Raw genomic sequence first — 22,894 nt, forward strand, 5'->3', positions numbered from 1 at the left:
GTGGCAAAATGAGAGCTCGGTTACAGAGATATCTGGGAGGCAACATCATGAAAAGGTAGGGTGGTGTCCTATAGAATGTGGTATATTAATTTAATAAGCAGTCAATATATGGTGTTGTCTCCCCACTACCAGGATGCACAGGTCTCAGAGCCAAAGGGTGGAAGGAGTGTTTCTGTTCAATAGTATACCTAAGAATCTACATGAATAATTTTTGCTTCCCATTCCCAAAATGTTGGGCTTGGTGGGTTTAGAAATTCTAGAGTCTAAGAGTAGAACACTTCCTTCAGGAAAAATAATCATGTTTTGATGATTTCGGAGCCGAGACTGGCCCTGGCCTTTTGAGGTTCCTCATGCCATTAAAGTAACAGAAAAGCAGCTCAATGGACTGGCCAGGGTAGCTAATTCCAGTTATCAGAGGAAAACTGTGTTCTGTTATACAATGGAAACAAGAAGGCTATATCTGGAAACGAGGAAATTCACTGGAATGCCTCTTAGGGCTAACAGTCCTAGTCAGTGGAAAACTGCAGCAACCCAGTAAAGACAGGCCTATCAACGGCTCAATTCTGTAGAAATGAAGGTTTAGGTCACTTCATTAGACAAAGAATCCCATCTAGTCAAAATCCTGGAGGAAGGTAAGAAGAAGGATTACTAAGCTTGATTATGGTACTTTATTCCCCCAGAAATAAAACCAAAAGATGGTTTACTAGGACGTTCAAAATCAATAAACTTCTAGCCAGATAAGTCAAGAAAAAAGAGAGCAGATGCAAATTACCAATATTAGAAATAAGAGAGGTGACATGACATTGCAGTTATTAAAAGGTTACTAAGGAAGGATTATGAACAACTTTATGCCAGCAAATTCAACAATTTATATGAAATGGAAAAAATCCTTAAAAGACAAACAGTCAAGATGAAACAGATTATTTTAAAAGCCCTAAATCTATCAAAGAAATTAAGGTGTAGTGAAAAATGTTCCCAAAAAGAAAACTTCATGTCCAGGTGACTTCAATGGTGAACTCTATCAAAACATTTAAGGAAGAAATAATACCAATCCTACACATACTCTTCAAAAAAATTCAAAAGGAGGGAATACTTCTGAAATCATTCTATTAAGCCAGCATTAGTATCATACTAATCAGACAACAGACATTACAAAAACAGAAAACTAAAGACCAACATCTCTCATGGATACAGATGTAAGATTCTAAACAAAATCTGAACAAATCAATGATGGTTGAGAATTTTCCAGAACTGACGTATCAACCCACAGATCCAAGATGCCAAACAAAGCCTAAGTGGGAAAATACAATAAAATCCTCACGTATATACAACATAATGAAACTCAAAAAAAAAAATTATAATTACAAACAGAAAATCATGAAAGCAGCCAGAGGAAAATAAAATGGATTAGTCTAAATGGAGCAAAAGACTGACAGGTGACTTCTTCCCAGTAACAGTGGAAGTCAGAATACAAGGGAAAGTTATCTTTACCTTTCCAGATAACCATCCATTTCAAGGTGGAAAAAAAAAGTCCTTCAAAAAGAAGGCAAAATAACGACATTTCAAAAAACAAGAACAAAGTAAATGTGCCACCAGGTGACCTGCACTAAAGTAAATTCTAAACATATACTCAGGCAAAAGAAAAATTACTCCAGATGGAAGCTCAAAGACACGGCAAGGAATGGAGAGTAAGAAAGGTGGCAAATTTGTGGGTAAATCTAAGTCAATATTAACTATAAAAAACAATAGTAATAACTTACATTTAAAGAGATACAACATATGTGACAACCACATATATAAGCTGGGAGGAAAGTAAATGGGATTAAAGTGTTCTAAGGCTACTGCACTGCCCAGAAGTCTGGGCGAGTTTAGGCGTTGATAAGTCAGAGATGCATAATGAAATTTCTAGAACAACCATGAACAGAAATATATACAACATCCAATCTAATAGGTAGAAGAAAAAAAGGAGTCACAAAAACAAAACTATCAAAAAAAAAGTAGAAAAAAAGGAACATAGAACAGATAGGACACATACTAATAGTAACAACAATATGATATAAACAAGAGACACCTCTAAAAACTAAATATACACAAAGGCTGAAAGTAAAACTGTGGAAAATGATATACGACACAAGTGCTAGCCAAACGAAAATTGGTATAGCTACATTAATATCAAATAAAATTAATTTTAAGGCAAAATTTATTAGTGGAAATAAAGATAATTTTGTAATGATAAAGCTTCTTTCAATTAACCTGGAAAATATAACAATTATACATTTGTATCCCAATACAAAATAGAAAAAGAGAGAAATTGAAAGAATCACACAAACACATCTAAAATCATGCTAGCTACATTTTAACACAATTCTCTTAGTAATCAAGAGATATATACCAAAAACAAAAAAATCATCACTAAGGATACTGAAGACTTGAAAATTAATGAACATGACTAAAATGATTAATGAACATAAATAACTGTAGAACTTTCTTTTCAAGCATCCTAAAATTTATAAAAACCAGCCACTTATTATGTCATAAAGCAACTGTTAACACATCTCAAAGAATTTAAATCATATAGAGAATATATCCTCTGATCACAATTCAGTTATGTTAAAAATCAACAATAAAAGAAAACTTAAATATTCATGTTTGGAAATTATAGTTCCAAATAGTATCTATGGATCAAAGTAGTAATGATAATGAAATAAAAAACTTTGCAGTTAGTGAATAACTAAAATGCTAGATATTGAGACTTGTAGAATGGAGTTAGTAGTAAGCAGAATTCTAAGATGGTTCCTGAAATCCTTTCCAAGCCCCATATCCATATCTTTGTGTGGACAACGCCTGTTACATTTACTAAGAGAATATGGCAAAAGTGAAAGGATTTTGCAGATGCAATTAAGGTGCCCATTTAGTTGACTCTGACTTAATCAAAAGGGAGATTATCCCAGGTGACTCTGACCTAACCAAGTGAACTCTTTCTGGCCTTCTCTGAAACAGATTCTAGTCAGAAGTTCTGCTGACCTTAAAAAGGCATGTCATGTTATACTGCTTATATAAAAGAGCAGCCCTAAGTAGCTGAGGACCTCAGTTCTACAGCTTCAAGGAACTAAGTTTTATCAACAATCTGATTAATTTAGAAGAGAACTGTGAGCTCCAGATGACAATGCAGTTCAGCTGACTTCACTGCAGCCTTGTGAGACCCTAAACAGAGGACCCAGTTAAGCCAAGAAATTGTGAGATAATAAAATTCTGCTGTTATAAACCAGTAAACCTGTGGTAATTTGTTACCCAGCATAGAAAACTAATGCAAGAGATAAAGTAGCATTTTTATGGAAATCTATAGCTTTAAATATGTAAATCAGAATAGAAAGTTGAAAATTTGAAGAGCTAACCATCCACTACAATAATATGACATATTAACATAGAAAAGAAAAAGCTGAAATCAATAAAATAGAGAAAATATAACAAAGAAGAAAAACAAAAATATTGGCTTCTTTGTAAAGCAAAAACAATAAATATGATAAACCTCTGGCAAGACTAGTCAAGGAAAAAAGATACAATCTCAGATGCAATATAAGCAACACAAAGGGTACCATCCTTACAGATCTGGCACATGTTAAGTGTACAGGAAAAGCACAGTGCTAACAAATTTGAAAGTGTAGACGTAATGGAAAGATTCATAGGAATATGCAATCTACCAATATTACACAACAGAAAAGCTGAACCTTATTAATAAAAAGAAAATGAATCAGCATCCCATAAAGAAGACACCAGGCCCCAAACACACTTCACTTATGATTTCTAATAAACATTCAAGGAAGAAGTAACGTAAATGTTATATACAAGCTCTCCCAGAAAACAAGAAAAGAAAGCCAGTTTCCAAATCACTTTATAAGGCTAAAACAGCCTTGATATTTAAGCAAAAATCTTAAAACAAATCCAGCTATTAAAAGCAGTCAAACCACATCGTGGCCAGGTTTTTTTTACCCTAGGAAGAGAAGGTTGGCTTAACAATAGGAATCCAATTCATGTAACTGACTACATTCAGAGAATAAAGGCAGAAAAATCATGATTTTTCTCAATAGAGCTTTTTGAAAATTCAAAATTTTATATCATTTATGATTATAAAAAACTCTTAGCAAATAAGAATAGGTGGGAAATTTCTAAATTTAATAAAAGTATCATAAAATGCTTAGAGAATACTTTGAAAGCATTCCCAGAGAACAGGAACAAAACAAGAATGCCTACACATGACCTAGTCAACATTATACTGGAGGTCCCTGCAAATGTAATTAGGCAAGAAAAAGAAAAGGACAATAGAAAGACAAATTTGTCATTACTTATAGAAAGTCCAAAAGAATCTACAGATAAATTACTAGACTTTAAAAAAGATTTTTGCAAGGTTGAATAGAAAAATCAATTTAAAAAGTATCCCCACATACTAACAAAAAATTAAAAACTTAAAAGATATCATTTATGATAGCATCAAAAACAAAAAGATATGAGATTAACAAAATATATGTATGCAGTATTTCTGTGAAGAAAATTTTAAGACTTTATTCAAAGATACAATGGAAAGACAACATTAACTCACCAAAAAATGCACTATTATAAAGAATTTGTTCACAGATATAATACAATCCCAATCAAAATCCTAACAATTTTGTTTTGTTGAAATTCTAAAATTTGTATAAAAGTGCAAAGAACTGATCACGGCCAAAATCTTGAAGAACAAGGTATAAAAAGACTTATTTTACCAAATATCAAGACTTTTAAAAGCTTTAATAGTTAAGACAGTGTGTTACTGATATATGGGCAAATTGATCAATGGAATAAAAGAGAGCCCAGAAATAGACTCATGTAAATATGAGCATTTCACAGATGACAGAAATGGCATGTTCAACCAACTGAGAAAGATGACTTTTCAAGAAACAAGGGAAAAAAAAAGAACCTGGATACCTACCTCACCCACAAAACAAAATTCAATTTGAGTGGAAGACAAAACTACACATATTTTAGAAAACAGTACAGAAGATATTCATGACCTAAGGAGAGGGAAGTATTTTTTAAATAAGACACAAAAACACCAAAAAAATAGAGAAAAAGATGGATACATTTCACTAGGAGCAGAATGATAAATAACTGTGAGAAGATATTTGAAATAGTTATAACCAAATGATTAAGTAGTCTCAGTATATGAAGGAATTTTATTAACCAAAAAGTCAATAAAATTTTTAAAAATGGACAAATGATTTAAACAGCAACTTTGCAAAACGGGGAAATCCAAATGGTAAATAAATTTGTAGAAAAAATAATTAACCTCATGGAAATGCAAATTAAGCAACGAGGTACCATTACAAGCCTAGATTTTCCAAAGTTTTAAAGTCTAACAATACCAAATGTGGAACCTTTTAATGCTGCTGGTGAAAGCACTAATTACTTTGGAAAAGTTAGATATTACCTAGTTAATTTGAAGATATACATATCCTATGACCCACCAATTCCACTGCTGGATGTATTCTCAAGAGATCATACACATGTACAACCTGACATATATACAAGAATGTTCATAGTGGCTTTGTTCAAAATAGCAAAAAAGGTAGAATGATCCAAATGCCTTCATGGAAGAAATACATAGTGGTGGTATGTTAATAATAAACACAGTAACAAAAACTATAGCCATATGCATCATCAGGGATGGCACTAAATGTTCAGCAAGTCACAAAAAAGTGACATTTCTATTTATTAAGAATTTAATACTTTATTAAATTTTATTAATGTTTACTTCTACCTGTTTAGACTATTTTTAAGGAATGTAGACATCAGTACTACTCGAAGTGTGGTCCTATATTGATCCCATATTGATCAATTGTCATTGGCTGATGGAGAGAGAAGCACATAAAGTGAGCAAACATGCATAAACATTTAGAAATGCTGATAGTAAACTGACAGTGCCAATACATTCAAGTACATGATTTTGTATTTACAAAAGTATCATTTTATGATGGTTTAGAAATTATGTTTTAAAAAGTGTGACAACCAGTATACTTAATTGGTAAAAATACAAAGAAAAGATTATTTGCATTACAAGCAGAATATTGGTTCTCTCTCTTGGGGTGATTCAGGAAACTGACCAGGAAAGGATACATAGGAGCTTTCTAAAGTATTGGCAATGTACATTTCTTAACCTGAGCATTGGGTATATGAGTATCTGTTTTATAACTTTATTTCTCATTAAATTGTACATGCTGAATGCTCTCTTCTATATGATAGATTTCACAAATGTAAAAGTGTAAAAATTTGTTATAGACAGTACAATACCAATTTCTTTAAACAATACACAAATATCTATAAAAATAACTGAAATACACCAAAAAGAATGATGAAATTCTGGGTAGACTTTGTTCTTTGAACCATTATTAATCAAATTCTTATGATGTTGCCTTTTCAAAATAGTAGCGATCATTAGGAATCATCCAGCACTAAAAACAGAGTATGCCAGACTAGTGTCACTTTTATATCTAAATTTCAGCAAGGAAGCTGATTCCTAATGATAAAAATAGGATAACATCCTTGTATTTTCCTCCAGAATTTGGAAACTCCTGAGATGGAGAAGTTACTCAGGAGATCAAACATCACCTTTATTGTTAGCAAAATTAAAGAATATGTCTTTCAATCTGTAGCAACAGGGACTGGTTAATACCCATATCCCTAAACTGGAGATTAAACCACTCAATTACTGGCATAGTCACATAACCAGGGCTTCTGCTGTGGGGAGATGATGTAAAACTCCCTAAGAAATAAGTCTTTGGACCTATATATTCTCTTCTTCCTCTAGCACCCTGTAAATATCTTAGACCCTTAGAGTCCACTCTGCTTCATTACCTGTGTAACATTAGTTGCTCATACAGCTATCCTATCTACACCATCTAGGTTATGTTCCTGGAGGTCAGACTGTCTTATTCATTTTTTTTTTTTTTGAGACCGAGTCCCGCTCTGTTGCCCAGGCTGGACTGCAGTGGTGCAGTCTCGGCTCACTGCAACCTCCGCCTCCCGGGTTCAAGTGATTCTCCTGTCTCAGCCTCCCGAGTAGCTGAGATTACAGGAATGTGCCACCATGCCCCACTATTTTTTGTATTTTTAGTAGAGACAGGGTTTCACCATGTTGGCCAGGCTGGTCTTGAATGCCGGACCTCAGGTGATCTGCCCGCCTTGACCTCTAACAGTGCTGGGATTACAGGCATGAGCCACCATGCCCAGCCAGTCTTCTTCATTTTCGAAATTTCTAGCAGACCATTATGTGCATGACAGACGTTCAAACACTATCATATTTGTGTCATGTATTGTTCATGTAAGAGCCACATGAATAGAAACCATAGTAAGGACTTTAGGAACTAAAGAAAGATCAAGAGACCAGAATTAGACTAATGATAAAAATATAATTACTAAGTGCTTATATATGCTAGGCACTGATCCCTCAGTGTTTCATAAACATCTCATTTCATTCTCATTATACCAGATGGCATCACCTTAGCAGCAGATGGAAAACAGAAATATATAGTTAATAAAATCCAAAGTCACACAACCATGACTTGAACTTGGCTGTGACTCCAAAGCCAAAGCACTGAACTGCTACTGAGCTGTAGTGAAATCAAGATAGCTAAGCCTTCAGAGATCTATCCTTAATTGGTTTTTTGTAAGGCAATATTGCATAGTGCTTGAGAAAGAGGGCTCTGGAGCCAGACTGCTATGGTTCATATTCAAACTCTGCTAATATACTGTGTGATATGAGATTTCTTAACCCCTCTATTCCTCAGTTTCCTCATCTGTAAAATGGAAATAATACCTTTATTTCATAGAATCATTGCAAAGATTAAATGTGTCAATACAAATACTCAGCACAGCACCTAGCACAAGGTAGGCATTCAATAAATGTTAACCTATATTTATAGTTATTTCCCTGTTGTTTTTGGAGAATTGTGCCCAGGAACCAGACTGTCCCCTCTGACTACATTATTAAGAAAAACACTGATACAACTGGGTAATATACAAACTAAAGGTAATTTACTTAAAAATTAAGACCTCTTTAGAGCAACTGATGATTTAACTGCTTTTCACCTACACAAACTTTCAGTAAGGAATGCAAAGAGAAGGTTACAAATTAGGCAGTACAGACATGGTTATTTCTCTTTCACCTTCTTTCTTGGACAGTCCCTCAGATATTTTAATAAAATACCAAATAAATAATCACTCTCATTACAGAACTGTACTCTAGGCTTTAAGTTTATAAGGAGCTTTAGAAAGATTTAAATCCTGACAGAAACAAGTAAAGTCAATTTGTTGAAAGATTTTTTTTTTTATTCTACAAGAAATTGATAGGTGCAATCCTGTTAAAGAAATTTCTTTTCAAAAGTAAATGAAAAACCCCTCTGAATTATTTATATATTAATTTTTTGAAAACAATAGTCATAGGGCCTGCTTTGTCCTATTTAACTATAAATGTTACACATTTACAAACTGAAACAAAAATGCATAGTACAGAGATTTAAATGAAATCTTCGAAAGAATAAATTTGCTTTTCAGTCCACTGTATTTTCAAAATTGATTATCACCAAGCTTGGATGAAAGCTGTGAACCACAAACCATTTGTTTCTTTAATAGAAAAAAGAATGTGTAGATTATTAGCAAAGTAATACCTTAAAATGTATCTTCACACAGTTGAAATTTTAGTATAAACTTGTATATCAAGTTGCTTTCCATTATTTATTCTACTTTAAAAATATATACAACTATGATGTTCAAATATGTATTCTGAGCCATTATGTTCAAACATAAATATTTGGGAAATTCAAACTGCTGCAACAAGTTAGGAAAGGATTAAGGAAAAATGATGAGCTACAAATTATGTAGTTGGAGGAAGAAAAAAAATGTTACTTAGCATTTATGTCTGGATAGGTATGTATTTTCTAATTTACATACACATATCCAGTTGAGTATAGGCAACCATCAAAATGTAACCAGTTACACAGAGACTAGACTAAGCCCACACTATTTTCTATAACAGGTAACAGTAGTGATTTCAAAAATTTTAATATCTCAATAGTTTCACCAAAAATTATTTGTGGTAATATGCTAATATTCTGAAGTTTTGAGAGGCACAGATTAAATGAGTGCACTATCTATGCCAAACTCAGTAAGTCTATAACTTACTGTTTAATTATGGTATAAGTATCTGAACACAATAGCATAGAGAGGCAACCAGAAAAGGACATTTTACATATGCCCATGCTGATCAATCACATTAACATCAGTGCTTACAACTTTCAAATTTAAATATAAAGGGACACTTGCAAAGCCGCAAGACAACTTCAGTACAAAAACCCAAATTGATAAATCTGCAAAATCTTAAACTTCTTAATCCATTGATAAATATTAAGGAGTAGCTGGTCTTCAAACATCGTAAAAAGTTAAAGGGTTGAAAACATGTTCACCCTTTGCTATACTGTGGCATCTGAAATTATCAGGCATGACAACTTGAATTTGTTTTGCTCTTCCATGCAAGAAGTATATATATGCATTTTAAGATAGCTTAGAATTAAGAGTTAACTTCTAGTCAGTATTGGTAAGTGACTAGGACGGCTATCCAATCAGTATTCTATGGTATCACATATCAAAGTCTCTACAATATGACAGTCGTGTCTTGTTCAGAACTGATCACTTTTGGGTACGGAAGAGAGGCATGGCAGAAAAGCAGTTGCAATTAAAAAAAAAAACAGCAGAAAAGCTTTAAATATCTATATAATTTTGAATCATCTTGTATTCTATCAGATAATACTTGGAACAATATCTTATTTCAATCAGCTCAATCTGTACAAGTTATAAGATGCAAACACAATGTAAACCCTATAGTCTACAGAATATGCACTATTTAATACTCATTAACTAAAGAAAAGTCAACGAAGATTACCAAATAGGAAACACATAGCATTCTAAATTTTTAAATCACTTTAGGGTAGCTAACCAGAAACTACAGAAATAAAATATGCACAACAAAAGAAAGAAAAAAGGAGAGCAACTAACTTTTCAGTGCATCACACCCATGAGGATAAAATGTATGGCACTTATGTGTGAGACTAATACTAACAATTGTTAATTTAAGCTGGGAATGACTCACAGACATTAAAGTCATATAAGGGCAAGAGCCAGCCAATTAAAATGTTAAAATTAAACATATCACCTTTTTTCCTTATAAAAGCACTGAAAATGTAATGAGTACGGGTAACTCACTAAAAATTTTCCTATTTCATTTGCCCCCATTGTAGTGTCTTAAATTATTCTGTAATATTTCTACCTGTTACAAACAGTCTGATATTTAAGGCCTGTATAAACTCTTTTGCACTACTGAAACTACTGTTTTCTGTGTGCTACAAATGCCTTTATGAAAAAATAGCATAGCTGGTTTAAATTATAAACCCCAAAAACAAAAGTCTGACATTTTCTAAGCTAGTGAGAAATAAATTTTACCATGATATATCAATATTAACTAACATTCCTATGGTAGATTTATTTTTCCTCCATAAAATTGAACAGTGCAGAATAGGGCTTGGGCTACAGTTCATCACATTTGGTTTTCTTATTAACAATTAAAAGGCAATTTTCTTCCTCCCTAACACATGTAGACATTAAATCTAAGGTTTTTAAAATATCAACTACCTATAAGAAAAGTAGTCTTAAATGGTTAAAAGGAATCAAAATACCAAAGTTTAGTGTGCGAAGAGTAGATATAAACAACTGAGAACAGAGTAGATCATTGGTGTTGAATATTTAACATGAATAGCCCAAAATGAGTTCCAAAGTTTTTCCACCTTTACAAATAAAAAAAGGTGTCCTTTCCACAGTTTGGGAATATGCATTGTACATCCCTCCCAACAAGTGTATGAGTAAGGATTTAAAAATGTTGCCAATATTAAGTTCTTCAGTACCTAAAATTAATTAGAGGACAGCAATATTACAGTGGCAATGGTGCATCATTTCTCAAAACGTAGTTATGATCCAACACGAGTTGTGGTGGTTCTTTTATCTGAGAAAAAGCTTTTCAAAAGAAATACCTGCCCTATGCTAACCACCAGAAGAATGAGGGCTTCTCCTACTGACCAATAGGCCACTCTTGTATTTAGATCCTCTGCTCGGCTTCGGCCTTGAGCTTCTCTTAAACGGAAATGAGTCTGATAATCGATGACAGACTTCAGAGCTTCGTGAATTGAAACACAGGCAGATTCCATCTGCAGAGAAATATTTTCAGTCAGTATGTGTGATACTTTCTGTAGACTTCATCTATCATATTCAGCTTTTCTTTCAATTTGATCTCAATTCCTCTTTTGACTAACATGCTACTAATCTGGCATTCATTCACACATTTATGCCAGTTGTCCTTGCAATGAAAACCCCCCTGCTCATTTTCACTGGGACAACTGTTAAGGCTAGAGATCTCATGAAGCAGCTGTTTTCCCCAACTGAGATGTCACAGCCATGGCATCAGTAAGGAGGCAGATAGAACACTAAGCTAACAATAGCAGAAATACTTATCAGCTAAGGTTGGTGACTACAGAATTTCCAGCCCAAGTTCTTTAAAGAAGAATTAGGAAGAAAATGGCAGTGAGCTCACCAATGAGAATATAAGTCAAAGCCCAAATATCTATAAAAATAAACAAAGCACAGTACAAAAAAAAGCTGAATTAGTCAAAGTTCTTTGAACTATGTTTAAAACAGCCACAACATCAAAATCGTTAGTAACTTTTAAATCCGAAAGGGATCTATCAGAATAGGAATGACTTTTTTTTTTACATTTATCTATTTGTTAAATCAGCCTTTTCCCTCATGCCAGTCAACTAAACCAATATGTATGTTCCCAACAGGATGCAAGTTTCAGTTTCACTGTGTAATCAATTTGTGAGCCTTTAGCTGATAACAGCTTGCCTTTTTATACATTTATTATACCATCTGTTTTGAGAAAGGTTAAATGACTAGTTTTTTTGTATACTATGGTTTAATATTTTTCTACTGCTGCAAACTTAATCCTAGTGGTAAAATATATGTTTTATTATTATTTTATGCAACAAGCCTGTATTAAAAGTTTTAAATACAAATCTAAGTTTGTTTTAATTTTAGTTAAGGACTATAGAAATTAGAAAATAATGTTTAATGAAGTTCTGCCAAAGTAAATATGAAAGGAATAATTATTAAAATATTCTATTAAAAGTGCTTTTAAAAAATGTAAGAAATTATGAGGCCAACAAACTGCATTAACCTATTAGAAGAGTCAAATATTTTTGTTGTCCTTGCTTTGTTCAGGCCCCTAGGAATGAAAAATTTGCAAAACTGTGCTAAAATGATTCCTAATTTGTGATGAGGAGCTACAGAGAGATGTGCTTCTAGGATTTCTTTGCTTTCTCTATATTCTCAAAATGGCATATTGCCCAAGGATTCTTCACCTGGAAAGTACACATAAAGGCAAGGAGTTGACACAAATGCAGAATGTTTAGGAACTCCTTCAAGCCTGTCCATGGGGTACGGGTTAAGAACTACTGGATTAGAGAAAATCACAGAAATTAAATTACATGCATTCTACAACTTTTGATATGTGACTTTTTTTTTTTTTTTGAGATGGAGTCTCGCTCTTTCACCCAGGCTGGAGTGCAATGGCGCAGTCTTGGCTCACTGCAACTTCCACCTCCTAGGTTCAAGTGATTCTCCTGCCTCAGCCTCCTGAGTAGCTGGGATTACAGGCGCACTCCACCACACCCAGCTAATTTTTGTATTTTTAGTAGAAACGGGGTTTTACCACGTTGGTCAGGCTGGTCTCGAACTACTGACCTCGTGATCTGCCTGCCTTGGCCTCCCAAAGTGCTGGGATTACAGGCGTAAGCCATCACGCCTGGCCTGAGATGTGATTTTTAAAAAACTTTTACAGTGAAAACTTCCATATATATTCAAAAGTATTGAGAAAAGTACAATGAACCCCCACCATGTCAATAAAGATTAACACATGGCTAATCTTGCTTCATCTACATTCCCCGATTATTTTTAAAGCAAATGTCAGATATTTTATCACTTCAGCTACAAATACTTTTATACTTTATTTCTAAAAGATAACACTTTTTAAAAACATAACCCCAATAGTATTATAACACATGAAATAATCTAAAACAGTTCCTTAAAGTCAGGAAATAGTGTTCAAATTTCCCCTATTGTTTCAAAATTGGTTTTCAAGTAAGAATCCAAGTAAGGTTAACACAATCATTTGGCTGATGTAAGTGTTCATTAATCTTTAGGCTTTCTTCCTTGTTTTTCCTTTTTTCCTTGCCATCTACCCCTATCCTGTGGCATTTCCCACTTCCTGGATTTTGTTGATTGCATTCCCATGTTATTCCTTTATCCTCTGTATTTCTTGTAAACTGGCATTTGGAGCTAGAGACTTGATGGAATTCAGGTGCAATGTTCTGGGTGGGAACGTCTAGTAGTCAGTGTTGTGTACTTCTTACTGCACATTATCATAAGGCACATAATGTCTAGTTATCTCTCCATTTGTGAATGATCATTCAGTCTGATCCACTCAGTATAAAGTTCCCCATCAGCCTTTTACTTAATGGTTTTAGTAGTGACTGGTGATCATTGCCTACTCTAAATCCATCATTTTATCAACAGGTAAAAAATCGTGAGAGTAAAACTCTTATCATTTATTCTGCATTAGCAGCTGGTAATTTTGTTCTGAACTTACTAGCTGGTAATTTTGTTCTGAACTTACTAGCTGGTAATTTTCAATTTTAAAGTATGAAAAGTTGCTTTATAACAATCCCTATTATATGATACATTATCTTTTTGAAAGTAGAAAAATAAGACTGAGAAAAATAAAACATGTAGCATGGATAAAGACGGGTATGATATTAACTGCTTTATTACCATTCATTTCTTATATTTACCCACTTAGGTTTTTAGAACAAGCCACCTTATACAAGTTAAAATTCATGAAGGAATGGATACAGGTTAAGGTAATGGCCCCAGAGAAATATCATTTTACAAAGCAAGGTGTCCTTCACACAAGACCTTAAAATAAAGAGAACATTTCTAAAATTAAGAATATTTGAATATATCTTGCTAATTCTAACAACAGGTTTATGAATTAAGGCTTTTACACATTCTTAAAGCTGTTTCTTTCACCATGACTTTGGCCAAGAGACTAAATAGAACCTGGGAACACTAAAATACCAGTTTAAGATTTTAACGAGTAAGTCGTAAATAATTCTTTTTCATGCCTAATTGAGTAACTTTTAGATACGATCTAAGCCCATACAGGTTGAGTATCCCTTATCCAAAATGTTTGGGACCAGAAGTGCTTTGAATTTCAGATTTTTTCTGATTTTGGAATGTCTACATATACATAATGAGATATCTTTGTGATGGAACCCAGGTCTAGACATGAAATTCATTTATGTTTCATATATGCCTTATACATGCAGCCTTAAGGCAACTGTATATGATATTTTCAGTGATGTGTCATGAGATCAGATGTAACAATCTTCCACTTGTGTCATCAGGTTGGAGCTAAAAAAAAAGTTTTGGATTTTGAAGCATTTTGGATTTTGCTGTATTTGAACTAGAAATAAAACAGTCCTCATCACCTAAGCAATAGCTATTCACTGGGTTTAAATTTTTTACACTTTCTCTATTTCTCCAAAATAAATCTGAATTTAGCTTTTGTAACTATTTTTGTGAGATGACTTACCATTAATCTTCAATATTTCACCTAAAGGTACAGCACAAGTTACTGTTACAGCAGCTTGAGTAACACTAAGTAATGGTATAAAGGCTATGATATGGTATTATTTATCTACTAATTTAGGCATCATTTTGCTTTCAGTTACACCAGCCTCCTGAGTATGACAGCAACATTCCTTCAGGGATTAAAGAAAATGCTTCAGAAGATTGGAACACTGCTCAGCCTTCCCAAACTTCTTTTACCACTGATGTTTCTACCTTAGTGATCTTCCTCCTTATTTTAATGCTTCTTTCTCTTTACAATTAAAAGTTCATAAAATCTTTCAACATTATTTTTCACTACAAAAGTCTGAAGTTCTCTGTGAAATGCCTACATGTAAGAATTAAGATAGATTTTAAAGACTGTCAGTCTCAAAATTCCATGCTCATCAGTTAGTGCATGATATTAAATTATGCTTTTTTCCTCCTTTTAAATATACCAACATTATATTGCTGATTTTTTTATTTACCTGGGTAAGAGCACTGACTCGGTTCTCACTAGGAAACAAAGGTGGGTCTTCTCCAACTTGAAAATCAAAATATACAGTTTTATGTGTGAAAGTAGAAAATTCATTGCTGAAGCAAAATTTGTATGTCCCATTTTTGGAGGCTGTGAAGGTAAAACTATCATACTGTTTCTTCATCTCTTTGTATAACACTTTACCATCAGGATCTTCTAATCGACAATCTACATCATAGTGACCACCAGTAATCACCTGTAAGAGATTAAAAAAAAAAATCACTGTGAAAAGTTTGAAAAATTAATCAGATTTAATCAGATTTCCTATTAAAATGGCAATAAGGTGATGGGCAAAGGACTTTTACTATCACAGACAATTTTACATTTTTAAATTTTCACCAGTGGATGGAACTTGGGAGATTTTACTTCAACTAAACTTTACAGAAACTGAACAAGTTTTCTCCAACTTTTATTCACTTTGAACTAGCCAGACAACTGTGCTAATTAATGTAGATCTATTAGATCACTTAATTCTCCCAGCAACCCTACAATATACTTTTTTCCTTCCATTTGACAGACTGAAAAACTGATGTTAAATAAGCGACCTATTCAAGACTATTCATCTAAATTAAGTGGGAAAGGCAGAACTTGAACTCCAAAGTCATATTCTTAACCTCTAAGCTTACTGCCTGCAATATTTTCCTTCTGAAAATTTTCTAACCCACTTTCCTATTAGCATCATCCAAGCACACACACAGTGAAGTAACAAGGTAGGCCAATCCTTAGGATTACACCCCATTCATACTTCTATCATAGAACTTAAGCTCATTTTACTGCCAAATTACAAATAGATTGCATTTATTAAGTTCTTTTATAGTCAGTTATATGGAATTTGATATACATTTTGTTTTGAACTACACTATAAGTTGAGTAATGGAGTGGGCTATTCTAAAAGTATATAATCATTTACAACCTTGTTTTCAGGAGAGACACGTAACTGATTAAATAAAATATTGTTGAAACTCTTGTGATTAAAGCAAAAACAAAATAACATGAAGGACAACAAGTCTGTTTATCTAGAAAGCCAGTACTTAATGGCAAACATACTGAATGGAAGCCTGGAGGTAGGTGATATGAGTCTGAACAGAACTGTGGAACTACTTTCAACGGCTTATGCTTAATCAGTTACAATTCCAGCCATTTGGGTTGTACAGAGGAGGGAGAGATTTTTCCTGCGGTAACTGGATAAGTATTGTAAGAGACAAAAGGGGGAAAGGATTAAAGAGAAAGGCTTCCTTACATGAGAAAGAACTGAGTAGGAAGAAAGAGGGAGTGCAGAGAGGTGAACAAACAGAGTGAACATATACACTTGTGAAAGAGATGATGAGGAAGAGACATTGGGTTGAATGAAGGGTTCCCAAACCACCATGTGATTGGGTAGCACAAGATTGTTATTTTCAACCTTGAACTCGCTTGGTTAGCATACTGACATTCTAGGTCAAACTCTGGATTTAAAAGAAGGATCTGTGACCTGTGCGACCTTTTCTCACTTAAGAGAGAAGATGACTAATGAACTATGTTACATATCATTTTGATAATCTAATGAAAATAATTATGCACTTATGAAACTGTAAAAATATGTAAATGTTAATATACAGATAAAATGTTTTGATATAAAAGTGTCTTATCAATTGGGGATTTACCAATCCCCATCCTCACCAAAAAGTCAGTAACTTTTTCTCCAGGTGAAAATAATAACTTCATTTTGCTATACTGAATTATACGTACTTGACCATTGTATTCTGAATAATCAAACACATACATACAAACCGAATAGCACCAGAACTTATCATCACCCCACTTCTCTTCCACCAAACTTAAAACAAGTAATCTCACTTAACAGTATCCCTTTAAACCTGTCCAATCACCTACTACTGAAACTGAGGATCATCCCAAACTAACTGTCCCTATCTATCCATATGATCACACAAATCTCTCAATCTTTTTGCCTCTCTCAAATTCATCGCATTCCGAAACCACAATCCAGACAGGACTATTGCCACAACTTCCTAAAAGGTCTTCCCACTACCCAATATCTTCTCCCTCGAACTCAGGGTTTCTCAACCTCGGCATTATTCCCATTTTGAGCTGAATAATTCTGTGTTGTAGGAGGCTGTATGGTCCTGTGCACTGTGACACGTTAAGCAGCAGACCTGGTCTCTAACTACTAGATGCAGGTAGCTGCCCTTCTCCTAAAATGATGCCGAATGTCTCCTGGGAAGAAGGGGTGCCAATCTCCCCATCTTTCCTCATTCCCCATTGAGCAATCACTTAAAAACTTTTTGATACTTACCTGTGGCCTGCAGAAAAATCTAAACCTCTTAACAATGGTATACTATTCACATGTTCTTCCTCCCAGGTAGCTTCAGAACCTCTTTTATTCACACCCTTACTCGTTCTATGTTCCTAAAATACCAGACTACCAGAAATTCTCTGAACAAGTCTTTGCTTTACATCTGCACTGACAGTGCAGTTCAACAGGGTTTGCTAAAGAAGAATCACAGGGATCAAAATGACAGTGTTTGCAAATCTACAGTTTATTACTGTAGGTTATAATGTTATAAATCTACAGTTTATAACATTATATGACTATATATGTCTATGTAAGCTCTCTGAGGTCAGAGTCAGTCTCTGGGAGGTAGTATAATAAAGTGGCTAAGAATTTAACTTGGGACTGAAAAGAGTCCCAAAAGGAAAAGAATATAAAACATCACAGCCAAAGGCTGTCTCACAGCAAGAGATCTGAAAAGGTCAGGTGTGGGCTCCTTTGGCTTCCCTTTGTTAGGTCTGTGGCCAGACATATACTCTCTCAGATCTGGAACCACCCAAGTGTGCAAAGAAAACACCCTGGAACCAAGGAACCCAAAATGGAGTCTTGATTGCATTTTTAAATATTTTGCTGGTCACATAGGCATATTCCTCCTATGCAGCTAGTCTCAACAACAGAGCTCTGGGTTGGGGGTGTGGTCTCATCAAGACCAGGAGCAAATCATCAATCTCATTGTTACCAATAAATAATGTTGACAAACTGGTACAAACTGCCCCCAAAGCCCTTGGACTCACAGTCACAAAGCTATTATAATAGCTTTATATTAAAGCTAATAATAATAGTTTTGTGACTATTAATACATATAACTATAGTCACAAAACTATTATTATTCAGTGTATTTTCAATGCCATGCACAAATGTTAGCAATATAGCTCAGGCTAATTTCAGGCCTGCTGGAACTGTCATGAACATATCTGCCTAGGGCCCCTTCTTCTCTCCTCTGCCGCCTTGTAGAGCAACGGCTACTTATCTTGCAGACTCACCTCTAACATCAGCTCCTCAGCTAAATGTCCCCTGATGATCCTTCTGTCTCCTGCCAGCACTATACCTAGTGTGTACCTTTATTGTTGCATTTAACATTTTATGACTATATATGTCTGTGTAAGCTCTCTGAGGTCAAAGTCAGTCTCTGGGAGGTAGTATAATAAAGTGGTTAAGAATTTAACTTGGGACTGCGTTACTGATTTAGCTACTTCTAAGTTTTATGCCCTTGGATCTTAGCCTATCTAAACCTCAGTTTCATCAGTAAAAAAGGAGTAAGAGCTATAACAATTTCATATCGGGCTTTCCTGAGAACATACCTGAAATGCTTAACATACTGTCTACACATAACAGATGCTAATTTGTTAGCCATTGTATCCTTAGCACTAATCACTGAGTCTGCATACACAAAAATCCAGGCAATGTTTATTAAATTCAAACAAAGAAAATATCGGCTTATACTTTTTATCACAATTCCTGCTATCTTCTTTTCTGTCCCCTGATGCTAATCCATGAAGGTAAGTAAGCCTAAGGGTCATCCTTGGCTTCCCCTCCCTGACCCACTATAGCCAAATCATCACCAAGTCCTGTTGATTCTACCTACTACCTTCTCTCCAATCCTTTCACTTTTCATTTACCCCACTGCTATCACTCTACTCTAAACCACTATCATTTCTTGTCTAGACCACCACAATAACCTCCTAATCAGCCTTCCACATCCAGTCTGCAACATCTTACCACCACTTCTCTACCTGCACAGGTTATTATTAATGCAGCTACCAAGAATATTCTCGTCATATCACTGAACTGCTTATAACCCTCTGATGGCTTCCTACACTTTCAGGAAAAACAAATCCTTAACATGGTCAGCAAGACACTATCTGGCCTGCCCCTGCTGACCCCCTTGCTCTGGCTCCTTATTCCCAACCATATTGGACCTCTCTCTATGGCCCTGAAATTCTCAGTGTTCACTACTACTACAGGCTATTCCCCCTCCTCCCTTACCAAGGTGTATATAGCTCATCCTTTAAAGTTCAGCTTGAAATAATTTTCCAAAGGAAGCCTTCCTTCATGGATCCTACTTACTGCTCTTAAGGCACAGTTCTGATGAATGAGCAGATACCAGTTAAGAAAAGCAGGGTGAGAGGGGAATCATGAATGATGGCAGTGACCCTATCTGTTTCGACCACTTCTGTACCACTGGCACCTAGTATTCAATAGCTACTCAAATGTTAAATGCGCCTACCAACCAAAATTGAAGCTCAGTAAAGACTGTTCTAACCAACCGAATAAACCACATTCTGTTAAAGTTTCTTTTTTATATAATCCCAAATATCAGAAGGGGCCTCTCATTTATCACAGCAATTCTTTCTACAACTCCCTTGGCAAATGGCCGTTCAACCTGTAATGGAGCTCTTCCAATGACAGGGACCGCATTAACCAACAGTCCTAATATTGGTAAAACTGAAAAGCAAAGAAGTTAGACATTGGCAGCACTCCAAATCCAATTAAATTGGAGGTGTGGATTAGAGAGTAGAAGGTTGACACTGGGTACTACAGAGTATAAATGATTTTCTTTAAGGGAATCTTTTAAGGAAGAAAGCTCAATAGGCCTTAAAAATGAGAATGGAAAGAAATGCTAAAGGGAGCATTTCTGGAATTCATATATTTTAACTCCCGGTCTTAACATCTCTCACCCAACGTTTATTAGAGGAAAGTCAAATGCTGGGCATCAGCTACCTAGAAGCGATTTTTGAATTAGCCTAAGAACGGGGAAACACGGACAGGAAAGTGCCATCCCTCAAGTTACACCCCCAATCCTGGAGCCACGAGTTGGGGCCCAGGGACTGCTAGGCCCCTGATACCTGGAACTCCAGGGTGCACTTGGTGCCCTGAGCGATGTCCTCGTAGAAGCACTGCTTGGCGTTGTCAGGAAGCTCGAAGGTGATCTCAGAGGCGCCGCCGGGTCCAGGCACCAGTAGCAACAGTGCGAGCAGCCTGCACCCCCAACGGCCCGCGACGGCCGTCCAGCGCTGCGCGGACCCCGGCCGCGGCATCCCGAGAAGGCGGCGGCGGCCTCAACCGAGCTGCGAGACGCAGGGTCAGGTCTGCGCGGACTCACCGCGCGCGGCAGGCCTCAGCGCAGGCCACCCCGCAAAGATACACAGCACAGCAGGTTCACGCCTGTGGGAGATTCGGGATCAGAGCGACCCTCCGGATTCCTTTGAGGGGCGCAGACGGGCGCACCTGGGGAGGTAAAAGAGAAGCGGAAAAGGCCTGAGAGGGTCGGAAGTGGGGATTAGCCTTTGGGGGGGGTGAAGGGGCGGAGCCTGAGACACCGGCTCCCGTGACCCGGATGTGTTCTCCTCCGGGGACACGCGTTGGAGTGCGTACGTGGAAGCCCGCGAGGCGTTGGCTCTGCCTCCGTTGCAGCCTGGGACGAGGGGCGGGGCCACAGTCGTGGGCGGAGAGGGGCGAGACCAGGAAACGGGGCGTGGCGGCCGCCGTGGTTACAGGCGGTTGGCGAGGGTAATTACGCTCCAATCACTGGCTTTTTTTTTTTTTTTTTTTTTTGAGACAAGAGTCTCGCCCTGTCACCCAGGCTGGAGTGCAGTGGCGCGATCTGCGCTCACTGCAACCTCCGCTGGGAACTTAACGCTGGGGAGCATCTAGGGAGTGGTAAAGGGCTCATTTTGCCCTAGGGTGCTAATCTTTGGTGGTAGAGCGCTTTGCAATTTGCAGAGTTTTCTCATAAGTAATAATAAATATTTGGGGGAAGCAGCTGGGCAAGGAGCACGAATTCTAAGAGCAGACTGCAGGAGTGCTTAATCCCTGCTTTGCCACGTACTGGCTGTGTGACGTCCGGCCACTTGCTTAAATTCTCTGCCTCAGTCTGTATCTGTAGAATGGAGATAATAACACCTACCATAGAGAATTATTACAAAGTACCAATATTTGGAAAAATTACCTAGAAGTGGTTGGTACATAGCAAGCACTAGATGAACTTTTGTTAAATTAAACGTCACAGTGCAATCAATAAATTACATACCACAAGATAGGCAAAAATTTTAATTGTAACAATAACAGATATTGGTCGACTTATAGAGCCACAAAACCTCTTATACACTGCTAGTGAAAACGTAAATTGGTTAATCAAGTTGGAAAACAATGTGCCATTATCTAATAAAGTAGAATATATGTATACACACACAGAACACACACACCTATATACAGTGTGTGTGTGTGTATATATATATATATATATGGCCTGGAATATGTAGCCACAGCCTGGAAATTCCATTTTACATATATTTATGGAGTATATGCTTTAGAGCAGTGGTTCTCAAGTGTTGCTCTGAAGACCCCCAGAAGCCTCTTGAAACCCTTTCAGAGGGTATGTAATGATCTGTATGAAGCTGGATTTTCATTATATATTTCAACCAAAACAGCATAACAGATTGAATATCAAAGGAAATGAGCACCCAGCTTCTTCCTTAAATCTAGATATGAAAGATTTACAAAAATAAGGTCACTCTTCTTGCTAAATTTTTATTTGGAAAATATTTTTATTAAAAGATGTGTTATTTATGTAAATGTGTGCAGTGAGTTGAATTGTGTCCCCCTAAAAAATACATGTCCAAGTTTCAACCCCTCCACCCCTGTGAATATGATTTTATTTGGAAATAGGGCTTTTGCAGATGTAATTAAGGCCCTCAAGATGAGGTCATCCTGGGACTTAGGGTGGGCCCTAAATCTAAAGACTGTTATCCTTATGGTATGGTTTGGCTGTGTCTCCACCCAAATATCATCTTGAATTGTAGTTCCCATAATCCCCACATGTCACGGAAGAGACCCGGTGAGAGGTAATTGAATCATGGAGGCAAATTTTTCCCATGCTGTTCTGGTGATAGTGAATAAGTCTCATGAGATCTGATGGTTTTATTGTAGTTCCCATAATCCCCATGTGTCATGGGAGGGACCTGGTGGGAGGTAACTGAATCATGGGGGCGGGTTCTTCCCATTCATTTATGTTTCCCATAAAGCAGTATTTGTGTTTATAATGCATTATTTGTGTTTATAAACACATAATGCACGTATAATGCATTATTCATGTTTATAAACATTGTTCATGTTTTATAACAGGTAGTTAGCTACATGAGATCTCATGGTTTTATAAAGGGCAGTTCCCCTGAACATGCTCTCTTGCCTGCTGCCATGTAAGACGTGCTTTTGCTGTGCCTTCACCC

General features: G+C 36.0%; 1 protein-coding gene across 1 annotated transcript; it reads right to left on the reverse strand.

Annotated features, from left to right (window-relative positions):
• Window positions 1-8,045: 8,045 nt before the first annotated feature.
• Window positions 8,046-21,930, reverse strand: TMED7 (transmembrane p24 trafficking protein 7). The gene is made up of 3 exons (XM_008952065.5): window positions 20,513-21,930; window positions 15,288-15,533; window positions 8,046-11,285 (listed from the first exon to the last, which is right to left on the reverse strand). Exons 1-3 carry the CDS (start codon window positions 20,702-20,704, stop codon window positions 11,049-11,051), a joined length of 675 nt encoding a protein of 224 aa, XP_008950313.1. The 5' UTR covers window positions 20,705-21,930; the 3' UTR covers window positions 8,046-11,048.
• Window positions 21,931-22,894: the final 964 nt, after the last annotated feature.

Source organism: Pan paniscus, chromosome 4, assembly GCF_029289425.2.
Source record: "Pan paniscus chromosome 4, NHGRI_mPanPan1-v2.0_pri, whole genome shotgun sequence".
NCBI classification, from domain to species: Eukaryota; Metazoa; Chordata; class Mammalia; order Primates; family Hominidae; genus Pan; species Pan paniscus.

Excerpts from the sequence above, each read along its gene's own strand:
- TMED7 (XM_008952065.5), bottom strand. The coding sequence starts at position 20,704 with ATGCCGCGGCCGGGGTCCGCGCAGCGCTGGACGGCCGTCGCGGGCCGT. Across the intron at positions 15,534-20,512 it reads AGTGCACCCTGGAGTTCCAG|GTGATTACTGGTGGTCACTA; the intron begins GTATCAGGGGCC and ends AATCTCTTACAG. Across the intron at positions 11,286-15,287 it reads GAGTCAGTGCTCTTACCCAG|ATGGAATCTGCCTGTGTTTC; the intron begins GTAAATAAAAAA and ends ATTTCTCTGCAG.